At 34.1% G+C, this 25,568-nt stretch overlaps 1 protein-coding gene across 1 annotated transcript in view; it reads left to right on the plus strand.

The window, feature by feature from the left end:
* Positions 1-25,257, plus strand: part of LOC129219054 (aspartate aminotransferase, cytoplasmic-like) — a 71,863-nt gene extending 46,606 nt beyond the window's left edge. The window contains exons 6-9 of the mRNA XM_054853374.1: positions 8,111-8,261; positions 18,522-18,687; positions 21,898-22,040; positions 25,033-25,257. Coding sequence (XP_054709349.1) covers positions 8,111-8,261; positions 18,522-18,687; positions 21,898-22,040; positions 25,033-25,184 — 612 coding nt within the window. The 3' untranslated portion in view covers positions 25,185-25,257. The remainder of the gene's footprint in view (positions 1-8,110; positions 8,262-18,521; positions 18,688-21,897; positions 22,041-25,032) is intronic.
* The last annotated feature ends 311 nt before the right edge of the window (positions 25,258-25,568 follow it).

Below are 25,568 nucleotides of genomic sequence, written 5' to 3' on the forward strand. Positions count from 1 at the left end.
TAACTTCTGTACTGCGAGACGTGTTTAAATGCTGACATATAGCAAAAGAGTTCTGTTATTTCTAATACCCTCCTGGAAGATATCTCAATCAAGCTAAATCGATGAAGAGAGAACTGCCGATGAACCTGTGAGGTTGGAGTTCGAATTTGCCCTGTTTATAGAATAGGAAGAATGTCACGTACTCCGCTACAGTGCCAGGGCCGAATTTAGTTTCATGCCGCCCCTAGGCAGATTTGAAATCAGCCGCCCCCTCCACTTACGTGATTTATCCAAGGTCAATTTAAATACTGAAAAGCACATTTTTTCACGATTCTTTAATTTTCACGAGCCCATCGTAATAGAGAAAATTTTAGACTGGCGAAATATTTGAACTTTATGCATATTATAATCAAATTTTGATTCTGTTTATAGTAAATTCACAAAATATTTGAAACGCGAAATCACCGATAGCTTTATTTTCGTGAAATCATATACATATATACATGTATGTACTCTTAATACTTCTTATAGTGATGTAGTACTACATGCACGCCATGTCTTTCCTTTTAAATATTGCAAGTATTTTGATTGCTATTAAAATTCGCAATCACAAACTTTTCAGGCAATCTGTAAGGCATGCAGAATCTCTATGGGGCTTTAAATCTGCACAAGGCTTGGAGGCTATTTTTAAATCTTTTCTGTTCGTTTCAAAAGCGTTATTAATTCAAAAATTATTTATTAAAATTATGTTCTGCCTTTTAGTATTTGTGTCTGAAATGTTGCATTCGATTTTAAACACTTTCATAAGACTCTAACAACGGCACTTAAATTGACAAAAACAAAATTTAGTTCTTTTTTTCGTTAACAAAGTAACCGGACAAATTTAACTGCGCAATAAAAAACACCGCAATTTCAAAATCCTTCGGTTTACTTACCCTTTTTTTTTTAATATTCAAACATTGGACGTTATGTCCGACATTCATTAAAACAATCAAATTGTGGCACTTTAAAGCGTCCCCCCATCTAAAGAACATAAACAATACATATTAAAAATTAAAAAAATATTTTGATTCGTTCTACAAATAAATGATTTCTACAAATTGATGGACTAAACAGTATTTAAGCTTTTCCAAACGAAGTATGTTTTAACTAACTCACTGAGCGGAAGTAATAATCCCAAATTTCTTTCCAATTCAATGTTTCGTGATGAACACTCCAAAGGGTATAAGAGGAATAAAATGCTCTTTTTAAACTCAAAAGGAGATAATGGTCACTCAGCCCTTCCAGTTCTGCACATTCTTCATGCGCTCCGGAAGGACCTTCTTTCGATTAAGGGAAGGAAATTCCTGGAAGGTATAGATCAAAGTGTATGTTTTCTATAGGGGGTGTTTTCCGTCCTTGCCGCAAGTTAAAACTGAAACTGATTACCCATTACCGGAAGTCTGTCACACCGCATTTTCTGTGGTTTCGACAATTATACGGTCAAGTCCGCTGACAAGTTAGGATTAGTTACGTCGTTGTTTTGGGGAAGAATTAAGAAAAAAAAAACTGATGTTTTATTTTCAAGAAAAATAATTTAAAAAATGAGACTAGAGCGAAATTTGCCGCCCCTAAAATATTTGCCGCCCTAGGCAGCTGCCTACTCTGTCAATTGGTAGATTGGGATCTGTACAGTGCCTCAATGACGCACAGTGGGACCAAATCCCGAAAAGCTTACCAAAACCTCAAATAAACTTAGATTTGTGCCCAAATTGGTATAGAGGGGTTTTTAAGGTCGCTGATTATAAATCTGAAGTCAAAATTGCTGTAAACAAAATGGCGTATCCACTATTGTGAACGCATCGTGTGAAAAATATGCAAGGAGTTTATAAAAATTAATATATGGATAATAATCAATATGAAAAGATTTTATTTATTGTATAAAAAATATTTTGAAATTAAGGAATTAAAAATATTTAAAGAAAAAAGTAATAAAGAAAGAAAAAAAGAATGGGAACAAAGAATCAAATAATCCACTAATATACCGGGAAATAAAATACATTTTATCAATCAAACTCAATATCAGATTCGGAATTTATGTTAAAATCAGAATCTATTCTTTAAAAAAACACGTTCAAAGGCATCTATAAATTTTCGAATGCATGTTTTTGCGAATTATTTAAATGCGAAAAATAACATGTTAGGCAGCTAATGACAGTTAATGGTTACGAATTTCGCAAGACAAGGGAGTGAACTAAAGCCCTAAACTTGAATCTTAGCGTTATATGGCGTTATATATATAACTTTTCATCTAGTTGAAAATCGAAATCTCTACCATTATTTAGCTTTTGTCAGGGCACAGAATTTTGATTTATTTTAACAGGATACAAATGAAATTTCGATCATATCAATGTAAAAACATTTTCTACATGCCTATAGAAAACGTTTCCATGTTTTAGATTAAAATTTGGACACTTCACTTCAAAATTATAGACCTTATAATACAGCCCTATTTTTGCTACGTTCTAGCGACAAATCCTTTTTAGTGAAACTTGGGGGGAAAAAGCCTACTAGAATAAATTTCCCATGACTGTTTTCCAATTTTCATCGAAAAAAATGGAAATCGTCATTATCTTGCATTTGACATTCATAGAAATATTGATGTAAATGAAGAGGAGGTTTTAAATGATCCGGCGAAAAAAAACCCACGAAAAATGAATGTAAGATTTAAGCAAATGTAATGATAGATATATTGAGCTTTTTCTCCCATCCCCCTTTTTTCGTTTTAAATCCGTTGTGATAGCAATACGAATTTTGAATTATTTTAGGAATGTGATAAAAATAAATAATTACAAAGCCATAGGAACTGCTTAATTACATTTATAATAAAATTTTCGAATTATTGATGAATAAGAAAAAAAGCAACACTTTTCGATTTCGAAAACCCCTCCCAGAAATTTTTTCTGGCTTCGCCACTACTCCGCGACTAAGTGCTGTCTAGATAAACCATAAAATATCCGAAAGCTATGCTATGATTTCCTATCTATTTTTTTTTATTTTTCTCTGTGGTCTTAACTCAAAATTTCAGTCATTTTTTACACGATTTCCACCTTTTTTTAATGTCTAAAATAGACGTCATAGTTGAGCAGAAAACTTGGTTTTAAAAGTGTGTGTGCGTGTGTTTATCCCTTTTGTATGACAGAATAAATTATAAATAAGGATTAATATATGACAAGGGATCATACCCTCTTTTTAGAAAAACTCTTTTTTTGGCATTTTCTATATCTTTCAGATGACCTTAAGCGAACCCCTCGGTTCCAGAAATACAAACGCAACAAATCATAATTTATTAAAGGGTAAAGTTTGAATTTTCTATCAAAAGGTAACAAATACGTCCCTTATTATTTTTAACGTCATTTCGAACAAAAGGGAACGTATTTTAATTGAATCTATTAAACGATTTTTTTTTCTTCTTTCAAAAGACCGTATGTTCAAAATCTCCTAATTTTGATACATTAATTTTAGGTTTAAGTACTTCGATATGAGGTGGTGACGTTTTTTAGTGAAATTGGAGATATCAACATTCAGGTTTTCAACCAAGAGGGCACAGTATTTTGCTTCTTTTTTAAACGAAAAGACATATCCAAAAGTAAAATGGCGATACCTCCCTCATTTTTATGTAAAAATTTTTTACTCTCGACATGATTTTTCATGTGCTAAATTTCGTACGCAGACTACATAATTAAGCTATTTTTCTGTTAGCCTAATTCGTGTTTTTCACCTCCTGAACATTTTTTGGGAAATGTATATACTCCATGATAAATTAGACCTCAAATATCTTATAAGACCAAAGGTCACATTTGTCCTCGAACGTGTTTGCTTTTTATTCTCATTATAATCTCTCTTGAGTTTGTCTCAAAAAAGATTTCTCGTAAGTAAGGTTTAATTAATTTTGTGTCTAATATCCTTCTTGCTGATGTTCTGTTTATTTTATATTTTTCTTTGATATATTCAGTTCTCAATTATGGTATTCTCGCTAGGGGCCCAACAACTAAAAATAATCTAAATAGAATAAATATTTTATTAAAAAGATTTCACAGAATAATTAATAGAGATAATATTGTGGGTAACAGTAATAGAATCTTTTTAAAGACCGTGGAACAAATTTATAAATATACTGTTGGTATTTTTATGCGTGATTTAGTAATAAAGGGTTTTAAATTTGAAAATAGTAACAATCCGTGAAATGGTTCACAATTATCCCACTAGAAACCGTAAAAATGTTATACCTATTAATGCAATAAAAAATTATTAAATAAAAACAAAAAACCCGACTGCGTAAAAACCAAAAAAACTAAAAAGAAAATGTATAAGCCCAGCAGTTTAGAATGTAATAAGTACTACTGAATAACTACACCGTTGAAATAGTTTTATAACCGTACACAAATAAGACAAATCATAAATTCAAAAGCAGAATAGAAGGATGTACATTGTACAGTTAGGGCCCATTCCTTTCTGATTCAAGGAACCCCGTAAAATTTGAATGGGCCCCCACTGTTGATCCTTCTATTCTGCTTCTGAATTTATGATTTGTCTCATTTGTGTACGGTTATAAAACTTTTTCAACGGTGTAGTTATTCAGTAGTACTTATTACATTCTAAACTACTGGGCTTATACATTTTCTGTTTAATTTTTTTGGTTTTTACGCAGTCGGGTTTTTTGTTTTTATTTAATATTTTTTTACTTTACACTTTTTAGTTAATTTTCATTGACTTAGTTACTATGGTTATAAGACGGTACATTTCGCAACCTTGTTATTTCATTGAAAGAGTTTGTATCTTGAGGTTTATTAAGTAACTTGCGGTGGTCTAAACTACTGATAATTAGTCCCTCTAGGGACCTAACTCGGCTTAAAGCTTTGTGCTTGACCTTCGGCAAAAATGCGGGAACTTAGGTCAACAACAGCACAGCTATATAAACAGCCTGTATAGCTCATGATGATGCGAAATCGGAAGCGTCCCCCCGTCAATCAAATCTTTCTCGCAGAACTAAAAAAGCCTCTCAAGAAAGTACACGTCGCGAAACTCAATGCCTTGAATCACGACAGAAACAAATGCAACATGTTAGCGATGAAAATCGAATTAGTAGACTTTCTTTCTTTTGGTGCTTATTGCACGCGCAGTCGGGTAAAAAGTCGATTGCTTGATCCAAACCTTAAACAGAGTTTCCTAGTTATTGGCAGTCTATCTGTGGTACACAAATAAGTATCGAGTTTCGTACTAACCTTTAATCAACAGCTATCCGCCTGCTTATCAATAACCTTAGCGTGTCGATCCATTTCGTAATTGCTTGAACGTGCAAAATCTTAGCAAGGAACAGACAAAAATTAAGTTATAAAGCTTTGGTTTATTGACAACATTTCGAGTTCGTGTACTTGGTCACACAGGACCCGTTTATGAACTCACGTCCAATATGACAGACAGCACAATACAGGCACATAGGCTACATTCGGAATCAGGCACCGGTAGCACCGGTGCCACCGCTAGCGTTCGGAAACGTTCGAGTCGCAATGAGTTTTCAATTAGGGACTCAACCGTTTCGACCGCTTGCGGTGGCACCGGTGCGACCGGTGCCTGTTTCCGAATGTAAACATTGTGTAGGACAGAATTAACAGCATAGAGGGGGAAGTTACAACCAGGGCAACGGGCGGGAATCGACCCCACCACCTCGGGATTACTACAATGACGCGCCAACCAACTGCACTACCGAGGTCCCAAAAAAGTTATAAAGCTGAAGCAGCAAAATAAGTCAAGACTGCCAGCTGCCAAACAGTGTCACACGTTGCCAAAGTTTTTAAGCACACTTAAAATGCGATTTTTTTTTTTTTTTTTTTTTTTTTGCGCTTTTTATTCATGTAAAAAGAAGTCAGAAAACCTTGTAACAATGAAAAAAAATTCTGTAAAATTCAAATTACTGTGTAGTCCTGTGGGATTCATCGATGAAAATATCCTAGAATAATGTAAAAAGATGCTAGAAAGCCTTATAACAATGAAAAACATTTCTCAAAAATTGACATTACAATGGGGTCCATGATGAAAATACCCTAGAACAACGATTACATTTTTGAACATGTTAGTCTGTTTTTTTAAGTGACATTAAATCATACAATTTTTAATAATGGAATCAAATGACGTTAAAGGAACCTTCGTGGCCGAACGGAGGAACACTCTTGCTCCGGAAGCTGCCTTAGCACTGTAAATGCGATCGTGGGCTCGATTGGGGCACCTTGCTTGAATTTGTTCTCCTTGTCACACCTTCACTGCGTATTTTGTCCGGGGTTAAAGTGCTATGCTCACGATCCTGTCTTATGTGTAAGGCTGGTCAAGTTCTTGTACAGTAATGTACTAACCAACGTATAAAATGCAACATTTTTACATTTTTTTTTTTTTTTAAATTTGGGCGACTCGGTCAACTTGACAGTTTAATGTAAAAAGTTTCCTAAAAGCAAATTTCAATGTCAGTATGATCCCTCATAGTACCAGACTAGAAATGAAATAAAATGTTTAGACATTGGTACAGATAAAAGATTTTTAACGCAATTATTAATATGAGCTTACTAACATATCACCTACCTCTGGAGCTGGCATTTTATTTTTTTAATGCGAAATTAAAGTCCAAGGTTAGAAATATTCGTTTACTGCAGAAGATCCAAGAAACTACCATCATTGGTTCCATTAAAATTAAAATGAAGCCTTTAGGCCACTAATTCCGATAACAAAAAATGCAAGCAGCGAAAACGCGTGCGATACGATGCCGAATTAACAACAAAGCAACTGGTTGTTGCTATGGTGAATTTTGATTACTGCGTTTAGTCACACTTGTAAGGTTAAGACAAATCGACTGACGTAAGAATCATCAAAATTGGCCAAGGCGTTTAGTTTCTACAACGCCACATATGTAGGAACAAACATACCCCGTCAAGAACAAAAAAGCCCGTCAAGAAAGTACACGTTGCGAAACTCAGTCTCTTGAATCACGACAGAAAAAAATGCAACATGTTAGAGATGAAAACCGAATTAGTAGACTTTCTTTTGGTGCTTATTGCACGGATTTATTTTGATGAGGACTACAATCTGGGTGTCTTGCCTTCGTTACGCATAATATATTTTTTATTACTGTACAGATTACACATAAAGAACACATGAAAGAATTTACATCAGAAAGAGGGGAGAGTACATCCGGAGCAAAGGTGTCTTGACCCACCGCCTCAAGCGGGAGAAGCAATTGCTTAGACCACTCGGCCACTGAGACCCCAATTAGTAGACTTAGTAAACAAAAAATTCAGGCAGAGAAAACTACCTGCATTTGTCGCACGCAGGTAGCGTGCGACACAATGTGCGACACCCAGCGTGCGCCGATCCCAAACTGACAAAATGGCAACTGGTTTTTGAAATAGTACTTTTGATTACTGTCATGTGTTTAGTGACACTCCCAAGGTTAAGACAAATCGATCGACGTAAGAATACCAAAATTGACCAAGGCGTTTAGCCTGTAGAACGCCACATAGGAACAGACATACATACATGCATGCGCAGTCGGGTAAAAACAAATCTATTGTTTAATAGCATTAACTCTTACGGACCAAGATTGTGGAACACCTTACCCAATTGTTTAAAAACCATAAATATTAAAAATTTGTGTAAGAAAAAGCTAAAAATGTTATCCTCAACTTTACTGCAATTAATTTAGGCATATTTGTAATAGTATACCTTGATTTTGTTATAAAATTCGACATACTTTATTGCATTACTTGTGTTGTGTTTATGTGTTCTTTGTATGATTATGCATTTATTTTTGCTATTACTATCTTATGTTATATGCTGGCTCTAAATTAAGTTCTTTTCTGAGTGGTAGGAGCTAGTAAGGCTATTGGAGCTAGTCAGGCTATTGTTACAGCCTTTACACCCACCTACTCAATCAGGGATTTTCAAACACACAGGGTGAAATATGTTTCTGTTTGTAATTTCTTTTATTTTATCTGTGAAATGCATTTTTGTAAAAAATATTACCCTGATTGAAATAAAATGAATTGGATTGAATTGAATCAACAAACTATTAAAGGTTTCTAACTACTCTTACTAATTTGAACAGGAAAGGAATTTGTTTCCCTTTTTTGATTGCGCCTACCAAGGAATTGCATCTGGTGATCTCGAAAAGGATGCATGGCCTGTTCGTTACTTCGCAGAAAGGGGGTTTGAACTGCTTTGCGCTCAGTCCTTCTCCAAAAATATGGGACTATACAGTAAGTATCAAAACAAGATTTATTCATTTAAACCTATCATTAATTTAAACCCAAAATATAAAATTCACACTCGTTAATATACTACTCGAAAATTATCTAGTACTTGTAAGTGTACTAGATAATTTTCGAGTGCGGTGTTTAATGACTGAACTTATTGGAATTTCGAAGTTATATTGTAAGCGTCTAATTCAGAACTCTAGCTCATTGGAGTCTATTCATATTGATGTGACTAACTCCTGCAGCGGTGAAACATTTTAAAGCCAAGTGAAATATTTCATTCTTACTAATGAGGCAGTGTGAAGCAAAAGGATCTAAGTGCCAAAATTATAAAAAAAAAGGAAGACAACCAGTACGAATGGTAGGTGAACCTGTCTTATGTCTTAGGGCAAGATATATTACTCACAGCCCTGGTAGGTGCAGCTATACATGCAGCATGATTTAGAAAAACTTTTCAATGAAAGTCTACCAAGGACCGTAATTTTAAACACGTTTTGCTCAAAACTTAAAAATATCCACTAACAGTCTAACATCACTTTTTTTTTCTCTCACTACCTCAAATGTGGAAGTCAACAATTATGAAACCTTGAGCGCAATGCAACAAATCTCAGTCCTACTGATGTCTACAAAATTTTACAAAAATGTTTAAAATTTTATTTTCAAACATTCAATTTTTTTTATTTACACTATTAAAAACCGAGAGTAAATACACAAATTTATTACTTCTACGTCCAACAATCTTCTTCCACGCGGCTGGGAGTCCAGTTCTGACCAGGAAACCGCACGATTATGTAATAATGCAAAACATTTGAATAAGTAGCATTTGAAATGTTTCTGGGCGCATTTGCTCTCACGTCCCTGTTATCGAAATACGAGGTCTTAAAGTCTGCTGAAATTTAAAGAAAGGTTGCAAAATTTATCGAGTTTCGATGAGCAATGGAAGGCATCTTTCACATGCCTTGCAGATGGATGTCCTGCGGTGAAATCACATGATACCTTCATTTTCTCACCAAGCCTTTACATTTGACATTTTTTTTTAAACAATTTTAGCAGACTTTAAGACCTTATGTCTCTATCACTGGCGGACGAAGCAAATATTTTTTGCTCCAAAAAAATGCCTCACTATGCTTTTTCGATTGATATCTATTTATTTATTTATTTTTTTTCATTACTACACCATTCGTATGATTTTGTTGTGAGATCAATACCAAATAATTTGAAAAATTCCCGTGAATCCATTTCTACCGGTCTCATCTCTGTGGGACTTTAAATAGCCAAGATATCCATTAAAATCTACAATAAGTTGCAATATTTTCAGCATTTAGTTTAAGAGTATATATTTAAAGTAAGCAGATGATAGAGCTACCTGGAGTAATTCTTTATCATTCGCTTTTTAGCGCGAAAATTGTTTACCAAATTTTCGTTTAAAAACATGAAATTTGAATGAAATATTCACTATTGCTTAGAATTCTAGAGCACTTTACTTCAGTATGACTGCATTTACTTAATTGTAATATGCTGGTTAGTTTATAAAACTTAGCATTTTTTAATCTGCTTACTAAACTTACTTTACATATATGTAGGTTCCAAAACATTCCATATATTTACAAACCCTTCACCTTCTGTTACAATTCAATCATTTGTGTTATTTTTTTTTTCAAATTGTCTAAAATATCTGTCAGCTTTTGATTAGTTCTTCCACATCTATTGTAAATACTAAACTCAAGTACATACATAATTTCAGTTCTTTTAGTTGACTGTTGTATATATTAACTGAAAACACTATAAAAACATACATTGAATGCAAAGAAATAAGGAAAAAAAGAAGCAGAAGTTAAATGATACTGGGTTTAAAGATATTGCAGGACGCCCAATGTTACGGAGTTACACTTTAAAGTGTAAGTGAGATTTCAATAAAAAAAATTTCATTAAAACTTACATTTCCCCTTTGAGTTTAATAGTTGACGATTAAATGAATTATGAAAAACACCAAACTATGAAAAACAAAACTATTTTTACTTTTAACGAATTATAAAAATTAAAACAAAAAAAGATTTTTACTGCTTTTTTTCCCAACTTTCAAGTTATTTGTTGCTTCGTGACGGAATGATATTTTTGCCAACCAAGCATTTGTACTTCCTAGTATGAAACGAAATTATGAATAATGCATAAATTCACTATTTTCACAGATAGGTGTTTTAAAGATACAGACATTAACAGTAAATCTCGGTTATTTTGAACAATTTTTAACTTTGTTGATTTAAATAATTAAAATTTATGTCTTGTGCCGGAATGACAAGTATTTACCAAGTTCATTTATTACAATAAAAGTGACCATATTTTATACGAAATAAAAATATATACTGCACTTGGCTCATAAAAACAGTATAATGAATGAAATAACTTATAAAATCATTCCAGTAAAATTTGTTTAAAAAAAATATTTTCTTAAAAAAGTTGTCATTTTTATGAAATTACACTATTTAGAGATTGCGAAGTGTTGATTTTTTTTTTATTCAAAAAATCATCTTGTCTGCTGCTTAACTAAGACTTCTGGGCTTACTTATTTGATATAATGTATTATTTATCAATTACTGCTTTATAACCATTTAAAAATGCATTATGTCCAAAAAAAAAACTAGACGATCATTAATTACCCCAGAGGTGATCAAGAAATACCTCGATCTAGGGGTGATTCATGATCACTGAAAATTTGAAATATTTTAAACTCGACTTTAATTTTCAAGGAAAAGAAGGTTGCACAAGACTTGTCTCATAAGGGATCAAACTTACAGCAAAAATTTAAGCTCTTTATTAAGCAGTTTTTCTTAATCTACAACCACACCAGCGAGTCACTCTAAACATAAAACGGAACAAATTTAGTTCATGAAGAAATTTCCCGTCCTTAGTTATTAATATTTTCGTCAACACTTTTTGTATGAAAAATGTCGGTTTTATTTTTATTTACTTTGTTCATTTATTTATTTCGCAATAATATTAAACTTATTTCTTAACAGCAAGAGTGCCGCTTTTCAGTACTGAAGACGGAATTCCGCCTTTAAAGAAATCGATAGACGGATTTCCGTCCTTAAATTAAAAGATTTTAAATATCTCTTTATTAAACAACGGAAATCCATCCACGTCTTTTTTTTTTTTTTAAGAAAACGGCATTTTGTCTTCAGTACTGAAAAGTAGCACCCATCCGTTACCAGCGCCTTGCATCTCGTGCGTGATCTGAGAGGCTCGATTTTGTCTGATACAACAGTCTAAAAACCCAAGAAAAAACTTCTCTCAGTAAAGTAAACACACCAGTAGTGACCAGTGCTTCATTAGTGGCCACTTCAAGGTTTAGAACGCACTTATAGTGGCCACAGTGGATTTTATCTTTTTTAAACTGTTGGTCTACAGGTCTACAATATGAATTACCTCTCTTGAAACTCAATGAGCGTATTATAGCCCAAGTCTTCATTAATCCTCCCATTTTCTAAAAAATGCCAGAACTTCAATTTGTTCATCTTTTTAACCATTTTATCTCAAACCTCAAATTTGTTCCTGTAGTGGCCACTCCAAAATCTGAAAATGTCAGTACAGTCGAGTCCCGCTACAACGCGATCCGACTTACGCGAAATGGCTATGACGCGATTTTTTCCCCAGTGAAAAATTTTAGACCTAGCGCGAATTCCTCTCCCGCGACATGAAAATTTATGGAAGGGAATCGCTGTGTGTAAGTTTCCGCTTTGTTACGAGCTACTAAAAAAATGTTTTTTTTTTCCGTGTATGGGCCTTCATTCCTTCAGCGTCGCTGAGAGTGGAAGTACCTCCGCCGTGTACTTATCTGAACATCTATATATATAAAAATGAATGTTTGTCTGTATGTCATCCATGAACTCAAAAGCTACCCGGCAGATTTGGCTGAAACTTTCACCGTTTGTTATTTTTGGTACTGGGAATGTTTATAGACCAGTTCGAAAAAAATCCGATCGATAGTTTCTTTTTTATTCCAATTTAAGTCACAATCCATTGGATAAAAATACGAATAAAATTATCGGCTGCAGAAATTAATTCGCGTGAAAGATCTCATTGATAAGAAGTTAGCTGTTGCCTTTTTTCTTGAGTTTGAACAAATAAATTCTTTCTTTATTGTTTTATGGCTTTTCATGCAACGGGGGGATTTAAAACTTTTTCTATTTGATATTTTTAGCGATTGATTGATCTTGCAAACTGCGTGAGTACAAAATTTGAGTATAGTCACGGCTTCACTTGATACCTGGACCGATTATTATGAAAATTGCTATATATATGTATTTTTCCACAGAGAAGGTGCATAATATGCTCATTGAAGCCACTCGCCACCAGGTGGCACTGCAGAGTAGCAACTTCTGTCCCGTTCAACCGATTGTCATGAAAATCAGTATAATGATGTATTTTTTTGTTGGCGTAGCAACGCGCGTCGGGTACAGCTAGTAGCTTATACAAATAACTACAACTCATTTTGCCATTTATTTTTTTCATTCTAAATGCGAAAGTTAACGAAATATAATTAAAATAGAAAATTATCTAATATTTTCTACCTAAGATCGCTGTTTCATCTACAGTTTGTGAAGATAGAAAGAAAAAGAAAAGGTTTCTGACAATTAAAGAAAAGCTAAAGCTTCTTAAAAGCTGAAGCTCAACTAAAAAAATGCGTCGAAGGGTAGCACAACAATTAGGTATGAGTGAATCTTCCGTACGTACAACGCCGTACGTCAAGAAAAGGAAATCCATAAAAGTTCACCTTTCTACGGTTACTTTCTCAACGGAACATAAAAATCGGTAACCAAGTGATCGTTCTTCCTCCCACTAACTTCCTTGGTAATAGTATCCAAGCAAAATACAAAAATTGTGAAAATGGAAGCTGCTCTTATGTAAAATAAAGAAATCAGGAAGAGGGGTATTGCCAAATATGGAAACGTCATAATAGAACTAGTGAAGCAACTGAATTTAAAAATTTATTAGAATAACGATTTGATCACGCAGCATAAATCAACATCATGTTCACTTTTTTTAAGTTACAAATATCATTAATGGATCTATTGTACAGAACAGCTAAAGTGCATTTGTTTTTCTTACTACATACTATACGCACCGTACTGGATTATTTTGTCTTTCTTTCCCACTGATCATTGATTTAGTGCATCATAGAAATAAACGGGGGTTTTTTTAAATAAAAATAAAAATTAAGTTTTTTATGTAAGAAACAGTAATGTATAGTTAAGAAATGTTTTTTAACTGTTTGAGGTGGTGTTTACAAGTGCCTAAAATGATTGGTTATGTTTATAAAAGTTTTTACAAATACTCTTTCCCACAACGCGAAATTTCAACTTACGCGAGGGATCTTGGAACGCATCCCTCGCGTAAGTCGGGACTCGACTGTAGTGGCTATCTTACATTATCCCATCCGAAGAATTTGCATTACTTAAATTTGGATTCAAATAAATGATGAACAATTTAAAAAAACTAATTTAGAAAATTAAAAAAGGCTTGAGGGCGCATAGGCGGGAGGGCGCGTCGGCCCTCGGGCCGATGGGCCAGTCCGCACCTGGTGTAAATCCTTTTTGTATATATAATTTATATTTACACCATCAGAAAGTAATTTTAGCCTCATTCTACTTCGTGCGAAAGTAGTGTTCGTCTAGGTTCAACTACTTGCTGATAGACCGTAATCGTAAAACGGGACAGCAGTAGTCAGGCCCGTGTGAACATCAGGTATTGCTTCGGATTTTATAGGAGGGGCAAAGCAAAATACACTCTTGAATCTATTAACTTTTTCAACTTTATGATCAATGTGGAAAGAAATTTTATTCCTAAATATTATAATACAGTTAACTCATTTAATTGAACGTCACATGAATTGAAAATAAGTTATGCGTAAAATTAAATGATTTACATGTTTATTTTGCCATTGAAATATTAGGATGTGGGTTATAACAATATGAAACGACGACTTGACTTTAAAATTAGTGCATTCAATTAGCGGGGAGTCATTTTCCTCATTATGAACAAACAAGAAACGTGTTTTTTACATTAAACATTTAAAGAGGACAAACACAGGATTACCTAAATACGGCAAAAATGTGTGGAACTGAGCACCCGTGGCTATGGCCTTGGCGTTCTCGCTTTATACAAAAATGGTTACTAAACCATTAAATTACTCAAAATAGTGTTTCATTGACTCAATATGTTTAATCCTTTCGCCGCGTAGCATGCGATTTCTAAAATTTGCTGATTCCACGAGTTCCACCTGCATGACGTATATTTAAAGCCTCATTTCGCTATTTCATCGTTTAAATGTCAATAACGCATCTTCTGAAGCATTAAAATTATTTAGGTTGATCACTCGTCAATTTTGCCTCCTAATTCAATGAAGAAAGAATTTCACTGAAAGTGCACTGTTAGTTATTCAAATAAATAGAGGAAAAATCGTAAACGAAAACCAAACTTAGTGTAAAAATGCAAAGTCGAATTTTTCCTTGAATCTTGTTTTGAGATTTATCACACGAAGCGTAATTTCTAAGTTAATGTGTCTAAAGTTAATTTAAGTATTTTGTATTAGTTTTTATGCTTAAAAAATACGCATTTTTCGTAGCGACTCCTTTTAAAAATTTGAGCAGCCAGTGGATTAATTGAATCATAAAAAAATGATACTCAAGATATCAAGATACTGTAACTAACTGTTGAAATTTAGTTTCACTTTACAATTTTGGTCGATGGACGAAAAATGATGTTTAAAGGCAAAATCAGAAATTTTTGTGGAAATGTGTAAACTTCGGCTTTCAGTGGCGTACTGGGTTGAAAATGTGTAACGGGAAAAAGAGCTTGAGAGGTGCCTTTCCGATTTTCGAACCCATCCCTCCCTTTTCTGCTCAACTAAACTATACATTTGTCGAACGGAATGAAAATAGAATTACTAATTTAAATAAAGAACAAAACTTATTATATGAGTGCAAGTTTGGTAGTGCTTCCAAGACTGAAAATATTTCGAGCACCTTCCCCCCTCTCACTGTTCATATGTTTACTCAAGAAAAACGAGCTGATGTGTGCATCACATGACTTCCTTTTACTCCAATTTAACGTCATTTCCACATTATTGGCAATTTTAATGTCATTCAATTATTTACTCTCTAAATATCACCAACAGTGGCCAAATTGAAGCGAAATTTAAAAAAAGAAAAAGTCGCCAAATTTGTCGCCAAGTTGGCGACAAAACTTGGCGACCAAAAGACTGGCGATATATCACCGTGTCCGACAAATTATAGCACCTATTAAGTTTACATCGAAATTAACAAAGGTTTCCCCCCAAAAAGTAGCAAAAGACCCCCTTAGGAACATCCGAATGTAACCAAAAGAGAAGGTGCACAACTAGACCTCACTCGGAATCTACGTACCAAATTTCAACTTTCTAGGACATACCGTTTTTGAGTTATACGAGATACATACACACATACATACGTACATACGGACGTCACGAGAAAATTCGTTGTAATTAACTGGGGGTCGTCAAAATGGATATTTCAGGTGTTTGTACGTTTCCAGGCATATATCCACGTGTGGTCGGGTCGAAAAAAAACTCAACATTCATTCATGGGTGAGAAAAATGGAAATTAAGGCCGGTTTTTGAGTGAAAATGTTTTCGCGATTACAATACTTCCTTTTTTGTAAAAGGAAGTAATAATAAATACATATGTTGTTGATTTTAACTAGTGAGGTTTGTGCTTAGTTAAGTTTTTAGTACTTAGTTAAGTTTTTAGCAATAAAAACCTTAGTGTAGTATTGAACAGGAATTTGGGTTGGGGAATATTGGTCGGACTTATGTCAAACGTTTTGTGTTAGAATTATTTTTCAATGGAGATTATTTGCTTAAATATAAGTTAAGGGGACCTAGAATCCGCATAAAAAGTTGAAAATTAGTGAAAAAACACGAAATCTTTTTTTGCTTCAAACTTCAATATCTTAACGCTGCACCTTATTTTGACCATTTTTGCGATTAGAAGTATGCATCTAAGACTAACGGTTGCGAAAATAGAAGTCTTGCAGGTTTTAACAAAATTGAGAAAAATATTATTCAGGAAACCAATTTGAAATAAACTCTCCATGTTTTTAGGTTTTCAGAAAGCATGAGAGTGAAACGTTAACTTCGGAAGCAAATCAAAGTTTCTGTCGTCGAAAAGCAGAAGAAGGATACAAGTGCAGAAATCGTGATTTATCAGAGGCCCATTTTTTCACTGTCTGAGCGGAAAAATACAACCATTCATTTTTTTTTAATTGGAAAATGCCACGACACCGTAATTTACCGTATTCCATGGCATGACGTTTTATCGATGGACTGGAATCCAGGCAAACACGAAGATTTGTAGGTCTAAAATTCCCAGTCAAATGTTTTCTGCTTCTTTTTTGCTGTATTACATCTTAATACACATATATACTCCATTTTATGCCTTTGCAGGGGTACCTCACAAAGGTTTCTTCACTTTTGTGTGATTGCTCCCTAATTGTTTTGAGCAGTGTAGTATAATGAAACTTTTTCTTCGGTTTTCAGCTTCAAATGAACCTTTAGTAATAAAAACAGCTTAATTAACATAAAATATTTACAATGGAGGCAAAAACATTTCACGCTCTGCTTAGTTTTTCCATTTTTTTTTTAATTTTTTTAATAACATTTTCTTTTTCTTTTATGACAATTTTTGTTATATTTTTTAAATTATCAGTAATTTCTCAATATTTACAGATAAAAATAATTTGGACTGAGCTGGTTTTGAACTAAATCGGCCTTTATGATTTTCGTTTCAAATCTCAAATTTATGTGGCATCTCATTACCAATAAATTCAATTGGATTTGAAAAGGAAATTTGTGTCAATACATTTTATGACATGTATTCGACTGTAAAATCAAAAAGGTGAGTCAAAGCAATTTATTGAAACAATGCTGCTGATGTTACCTGTGCATATTTTAGTGTTTGTTCAGTACAAGTATGGATTGAGATGGCTTGAAATAAAACCTGCTCTGTTAATGGGTTTCGTTCCAAATCGCTATGTAGTGTGATAGCAGAAAACGCGAAATAAAAATTTTGAAAACTCATGGTTTGCATACTAAACGTCTCACAAAGATCCATGCAAATCATAGAAGTGAACTGTACTACAACATTTTCTAACTACTAACAGATTACACTACAGAAAACCCCGTACTAAGCCTTAGATCGTACCTTAAGTAGTGACCGCCATCTTTCGGCTAAATGCAGCTTTCTTCCAATGCTTGCTACAAGGAAGTAGAGTGATTTGCTCTTGAGTAGCACCATTCCATGGACACTTTCGACCCCGGAAAAAACCTGCTTTTCACCGCATTCCGGTTATTTGCGGGGTATATGTGGAGTTTTTTCCTCCTGCTTGCTTCTGGAGTGAAATCGGAATTTTTACCCAGAATGCATTACGTGAAAAACAAGTTCGTCTATTAGCCGCTAAGAATGCTGGGTAAAAACCACTTTCTCTGGTACAATGCGAAACCTCTTTTTAGATGGAAACGGGGAATTTTTCAATCGTTTTTTTGCGGAGCCAGGGCGGGGATTTATTGGGTCAAAAAGTGTGTTGTGGACGCGGCGAGGTGCTTTATGATTTCGGAATAACATGGAGTTCATGAAAACCACAATCAAGGAGCAAAACACGCTACTTCACCATAGCAGACATAGGAAAAAAGCATCGTTTAGTCCAAAGTCTACTTTTTCTTTGATTCAGGGCTTTACCTAACACTACCCGTATATTAACCAGTTGGATGGAGCGAGTGGGGACTGCTCTGTTTTTATTTTTTTTAATCCAGACCAGAAGCTGAGCAACCCTTTTTCCAGCACCCACCAGATGTTTCGATGTGAAATAGAAACTTGAATGATTCTGTGACTACTAGACACGACCGATTTAGGTGTGTATTCAACTTGATTGCATTCGAATCGATCGATTTCTTTCTACCAGTAGCGAAGCCAGAAATTGTCTTCTGGGTGGGGCAAAGGAAGTTTCAGACTGCGCTATTGATAGATAGAACTTGATCGAACAGAATACGATCAACTGCGTTGGAGTTGAATATGCTAATTATGAAAAAGTCGATTTTTCATTTACAGAAAAAAAGTCAATTACTGATAATGGAGGAACGGAGTTATCTTAGGGTTGACCGTATCTGTTTTTTGCTCATCATAAGTGCTTGCGCACAACATTATTAATGTACCATTTAAATCTTTTTAGGTGAACGAGTAGGAAACCTGACTCTTGTCTTCAAAGATCCGAAGGTGATTCCCAATGTTCGATCTCATATAACTATGATGATTCGAGGGAATTACTGCAACCCTCCCCGTCATGGTGCTGGAATTGCAACAAGGATTCTTAATGACAGCAAACTGATCGATGAATGGTAAGATAGTGTATTTTAACAGCTTTGCTAACAGCAATGAGTTTCTTCTGTCCGCACTTGCCACAATAGTATTTAGGAAACAGCCAGCTTGTCTAAACCATGTCCCCACAGAAAGAATGCCCTTTTAGCTCCCATATACTAGAACCCCTATAATTGGAGAGGCCGACGCATCCGCCATTTTGGAGCAAGCGTACAACAGGGAAAGCTACCTTTATTGGCAATCATTCGCCAAAGAGGGAACGAAAGAGTCGGAGAGCGAAGGTGAACATTGGCGAAATTTTGGAAATAGTTGGCGTCGTTTCCAGGCTGCCAGTCACTTCGAGGGCTATTATTTATCCATTTCTTTTTTCTTTCTGCATCTGCTGGAAATCTGAAGAGTTGAAATCCTTTTTTCGAGCTGTTTACACTATTAACAGCCGAACAACCACCCATTTGACTTAATTTAACACATGCTAAAGAAATGTAAACATCAGCAGCAATGCTATCGCTACGAAGCACTGGATCAAGTTTGCTCCAACATGGCGGATGCGTCGGCTCTTCCACTATAGGGGCCTTACCATATACTAAATGTAGATCAGAAATATCATTTTTGTGCAATAAGTTTTATTAAAAGTGAACTATGGAATTTATTTTGGACAAATAAAATCTTTATCGAAGAAATACCTGGGAACTCCTATGTAAAACTAGCATGGATTCCAAATATATTTCTTTTAAATAAACCTAAGATTACTGGAATTGTGAATTGTATAATGTAAGATTTGAATTAAACATTTTAATGATAATTAAATAGAAAAGTAAATATTTTTGCTTTCGAACCAAGAATAGCATAAACATATTCAGAAAAATGTACCTTCAGAAGACGACTGAAAAGTCAAACTGTGTTTGTGACTCTCGAAAAACGTTTTAGGTACTAATGGCGTGAATTCTCTCAATAAATAAATCAACAGCAAACTTTACTCCAAATCTTTGTCGGCTACATTTTCTGCTCAAAAGTGAAAATTAAAGCGTTTTACAGCTAGCCTACGAGATACTGTTACACAAATAAAATCTCTTAGTTATGTTAAATAATTTTGGTACATCCAGGTTTAATTTGCTTGGAAGCTCACGGTAGCTGATCTCCTGCAATTCTTTTCCATTTTATGATAATTTTAAAACTTGAGACCAAGTTCAGGCTAGTTTACGTGTTAAAAAACCTTCTGTGAACTAGACTGCTGTGGGAAGGTAAAAGGCCGCATCTGCAAATTTTTCATCTTTCATTTTTTGCATTTTTGTCATTTATTGTACTTTAGCTTTATTGTGCAAGCTTGCTTATTTCTTTTTCGCTGAAAATAAAGCACGAAAAACAGTCTAATTCCGACATTCGTCTATAGTAAGTATGAAATCCAAAACCTCATTTCTGCAGATACTACCCTTTACCTTAACACTTTAAGTCCTGAGGCTTTCCTCAAGTATCCACACTTTTCGGATGCAAAAATTAACAATCAATTTTCGTATCTATTTCTGGATTTTACAACATCAGGCACTAAACACTTATAAACTTCGCATTTTAAACACATTTTTACACGGAAGAACTAGTTTGTTATTTCAGTGAAATTAAACATAAATAGCGTCTTAAACCGCGCACTAAGTGTTCATCGATAGGAACTTTTCTTCCCTTACAAGCACTTTTCTCGTGTCGTAATCTTTAAATGGATAGTCAGATAACTCCAATATGAAATCGTCTGCGAGGTTTGCATTTTTGTAGTTAACCTCTTGTCATACAATGATGCCTCGGAGATGTCAAAAAGATGAAATGAGTGACATCTCGGAGACGTGAAAGAGTTTCTAATGGCACATGAAATGAATGACATTTCGGAAACGTCAGTCAGCGATGATACTTGAAGTGAATGACATCTCGGAGACATCGGTCTAAATGGCACATGAAATAAATGACATCTCTCATACGTTACTGCATAGCAAGATTTTGAAGTTATTGTTAACTTGTCGTAACTGCAAGTGATTTTTAAGTATTTTTAAAGGGGTTAACTAACAACAAATATATTTATCGAATTTGTTCCTGCTGCAAATACAGGGCAAATTCAATCTCAATAGCTGGAGTAAAGCAGTTAAGTGATTCCCCAGTGATTCTTTCAGTTTATCCTAGTATTGACACAAGCATTTACACACACACAATGAAATCCTGTTACAAAGCATTTCACGAGATTGCAAATTTTGTTCACAGTAACGGGAGTTTCGTTGCAATGGAATTCAAGTAATGTAATGGCAATTAAATCGGGACTGAAAATATATTTCATTGTATCGGTATTCATATATCTCTCATTAAGTATAAGCTCTCATGTTTTAAGACTTTTCCCTAACAACTAATCTGTGAAAATTGTCTATGAAATTGAGTTCGCATACGTGAGAGATGTATTCTACATGTTTAAAGGTTTTTGTAGTTATAAATATTGGACATGAAACTTTAAGTAATAAAATCAGCATTCGTCAGCTTTAGCTAGACACGTGTGCTTTATTTCCAAACTTCGGCTTCAATTATTGAAAATGCTTGAATTTTAGAACACCAAGATCCTACAAATGAGAAAGTTATAGGCGAATACAAAATATAAAGGTCTACTTCAGTACATAATAATATTGACTCAAAAATAATAATAATAAATGAATAAAACTGAAAATCCTCATTGAAGGATGAGTATGATGTAAATTTAAATTCTTTTTCACAAATTCATGAAGGTAATACTCATTTCATTTTATACGATTGTCATTAAAAAAAAAAGAAAGAAATTTAGATGTGTTGGAAAACAAAGAGAACAAAGTTCCTAATCATTTACATGATACGTCATCGTTCGCTTAAAAATCATAAGTAGTATATAAAAAAGATTTCCAAAGAGGCATTCTTTAAAAAATAGTTTCTTATTGAGAATCTCCAATATATGCTTCGTTGAAGAGAAAAATTACTGAAATGAGCGACTAAAAATTTAAGAATACAGAACAAATGGGTAAAAAGATAAATAATTGCTGAAATTTATCTCGCGTTTTCAGTATAAAGCACTTGTGTAGTTTCTGTATATTTTTTAGAAAGGATTTTATTTAATTTAAAATAATGCTTTTAAAGTCTTGCCACGCTTCTAAAAATAATAGTGATTTGCCGCGCTTTACAGAGGTTTGTGAGAGAAAAAAACTCATTAACAGTTTTATTACATTTTCATTCAGGAAACACAATATCAAAACTATTGCCATTCGCATCAAGAAAATGAGGTGGGCACTCAGAACTAAGCTCCAGGAACTTGGTACTCCAGGATCTTGGGACCACATTACAAGACAGATCGGAATGTTCTGTTTCTCAGGACTGACAGGTAACGTTTTGTACGACAGAAATATCACGGTAACGACATGAATAACATATTAACTAGTTATTTCATTGTTGAAAAAAAAGTCCGTAACGATTAAAGTCGTTACATTTGTGTGCTACTTTCGTTTAACTATGTTAAAAGAATGGGTAAAAGAAAAAGTGAAACAAGCAGTAAATGGGAATTAAAAACAGTACATAGAATACAATAGATGACAGGAGACTTCAAATTTATAATGATGGTAACACTTTAGAATAACTACACTGGTTCTCAAATTTAAGAGATTTCACACTTTTTGTTGATTATCTGAAAAATTTCTTGGTAAACTTTACTGGTACTAAGTACGTACACAAGTTGATCTATTGCCAAAAGTAGCAATGTAACTGCTATGGTTAGACCTGTAATTTAGAATGATCAGGAGGAGACAATTGTCCCCCTCCTCCTAATCCTCCACTTGTCTTTAGGAGATGTGTTTAAATACATTTTTTACCTTTCCTTTACACCTCCACATCCTTGAATAAGTTTAAAATGACATTCCCTGGTTGTGGTACATAAGCATGATCACAAATGACATTAATTGGCACTGGAGGGTTTAAAAGAGAGCTTTGAATACTGATCAAATATTGGTTGATTGTAGATATAGAGCTCTCCCTTGCAGTTACATTGCTTTCAGAACCTATATCGGTACCATACACTGTAAGAATCAGGGGTTCCAGATGAGTGAATATATTCCCTCTAAGGTGAAAGCATGGTACCATAAGGTGCAATACTGGCCAGGAAATAGAGCAGAGGAGCCAAAAGAACATGCAATCACAGAAAGACTTGCTGCGCATGCGCTTTTGTCTTAGACATGCATTCAACCACTTCAATATGGCGGACAAATGGTGGTTGCATCTATGTGTCTTTCACATTGAATGAAGTACACTATTGGATTAAAACACAACTTTTCTAGGATTAATTATCTGAAATAACAAATAAGTACAGATTTTGATCACTTCGTAGCTTTTAGGGCTTTCAAACATAGTTAAAAGTATTTAAAAGTGCATTTACTGCTTTTCAGTTACCGTTACTGTCGTTTAGGTTCAGTTCATTGTTACTGGCATGAAATTTCCATTATTCAAAACGCTACCGAAAATATCTATCATTATTTTCTTGAGTACTCGATAAGCAGTCATTTAATCACCAAAATAACCAGCTAAAATTTTCAATAATCAACAAGTGAGGACCAGAACAAAAATGATTCTTGTGCTTCGTAGGATGTAACAGACTTAGCATGCGAAAACGTAAACAGCAAAAAAAAAAAAAAAAAAAAATCTTTCTCCGTCTGGCTTTTTTTTTTCCTTTTTCATTCAAGTGTTTGAATCATTTCCTGTTAGCGGTTAATGCCTCGATAGCGTTAGAAGTTTCTTTTGGTTTTTAAACTATGGAAAAACTTCTTGTGCATTTTATTTTGTTACTCTTGATTAACTTTATGAAACGATTTTGTTTTTCCGTAACTGCAATATCCCAGAATATTTTTTGCTCTTCGTGTAAATAATTCATAAGTACCTCTATACTTCATTTTCGACACGGGTCAGGTTTTAGTAAATGTATAATTTCTCACATTATTTAAATAATTACTCGTCTTTAAATTATAACATATTTGTGACAGCTCTTAGATACCAAGTGAAGGGTAGATATTTATTGTTATATTAACTTTTAACGTTACTTGGTAAAAAAAAAAAACTCATCAGAACGCCGACTTTTTTCACAAGTTTTTAACGGCCCGCGAGTTATTATTATTATTTATTTTATGAATTTTTAAGAAAACGATTACGATTTCATTGGTCCGAAGAGTTTTTCCATTTGCTTTTACCAGCCCGTGGGTCAAAAGAGACCCACACCAGAAACACTGAGTTAGAGCACTATCAGATAAATTAAAGCAATGAGCACTTCTTAACTATGTTGAAAACTCTGAAACATGATCAAATGCTGTAATTACAAGTTTTTATCATTTCCAGTCCTGAGTTCAATGCGAAAAATGTCCAAAACGTAGAATATCATGAATCAAAAGAAAACTATTTTAAAAAAAACTGTATTCAAAAACGGACACAATACGGAGGAGGGGGGGAGGAGGATCTACAGTAAGGGTGTCATTTCTCTCTCTGAAGGTTCTTTTTTTTCACCCCGGCTGCCTATTTTTTAAAAGGTGCCTGTTTTTCACCCTATTTAGAGGTGTCAATTCGGCTCCGTATTGGGTGTCGCTGGTGAACAAGTGTTTCTCCCCTGAAAGGTGCCGAATGCATCCTGTAGTTTTAACAGTGTAGTGCAGAGATTGACGATCGTAACAACAAATGCTATATTTTTGAAAGCCTTTGTTGCTGTAATCTTCAAAATAATTTGGATTTTGCCACCCTAAAGTTACAAAAGCTACTTGTAAGCACTTCATACATTGCGTACTGAGGGCGTTTTTAGTTTAGACTGATAGTACTAGCTCGGACACTAGTAGTGCTGAACGCCTTATTGGTTCATGCAAACCTTTTATGAACTTTCACTAACCCTTTGACATTCAGGACGTACGATATGTTAAGTCCTGATTTTATCGCTGTTTACTTTCAGACGTACAGCATATGTGTCGTTTGTTATTCGTATCTGAGCTGTCGTTTTATTTTCTAATAGGGTTCTCCTTTTTCCGAAGACACATTTGGCTATGTTGAACATACCAGCATAGTACTCTCTTTTCAAGTTATGACTTCAATCAAATGACGTGGGTAGGCGTGGAAAGTCAAACTTTTAAATACAAATTTACATTGAACGCTGATACATACTTACGTACCTGAAAAAAATCGATCTACATGTCAAGTGGTTAAAAGGAATATCGAACGATTAGTCTTTACGATGAAATAATATCGGTTTAATATAACCCTTACTCTCAAGGTTACGTAGAATAAAAACTAGTCCTGTTTAGTCATCATCATCCTACCTTAAATTATTTAATTATTTTTCTTTTTCATTTCAGAAAAACAAGTACAGTACTTGATTCAACGATATCACATATACCTTCCAACAGCAGGTCGTATTAACATTTGTGGGCTGAATGAAAAAAACGTAGACTACGTTGCTAGAGCCATTAGAGATGCAGTCATCATGTATCCGTCTGATGACGCATGAAATGAAGAAGCAAATTTTCAATCATGAAACACCCTTTCTTAACCTTTCTTAATTGAAAAAAATATTGGCGCACATTTTTGAGGGGAATTTTGAAATTTGCTGTCCAGTTAGCCATCATTTTTGTTTATTGAACGTTATTAATTATGAATTTAAGCTTTAAACAGTTGATATGCTTCTGTTGATTCTGTTCTGAGGCATTGTTTGTTACTGTATCAAGATATTTCTCAGAAGTGTTCATCTCTGTTTTATATTTAAGTTGTTATTCATCGTTGTTATAACTGTATGTATTGCATTTTGGTGCATTGTCTCTGAAATAAAATACTATTTTTGTATTCAGTTCTCATGTTTTTACTGTTTGTGATACAATGAAACCTGTGTAAGTTG

Source organism: Uloborus diversus, chromosome 3 (genome assembly GCF_026930045.1).
Source record: "Uloborus diversus isolate 005 chromosome 3, Udiv.v.3.1, whole genome shotgun sequence".
Taxonomy (NCBI): Eukaryota; Metazoa; Arthropoda; class Arachnida; order Araneae; family Uloboridae; genus Uloborus; species Uloborus diversus.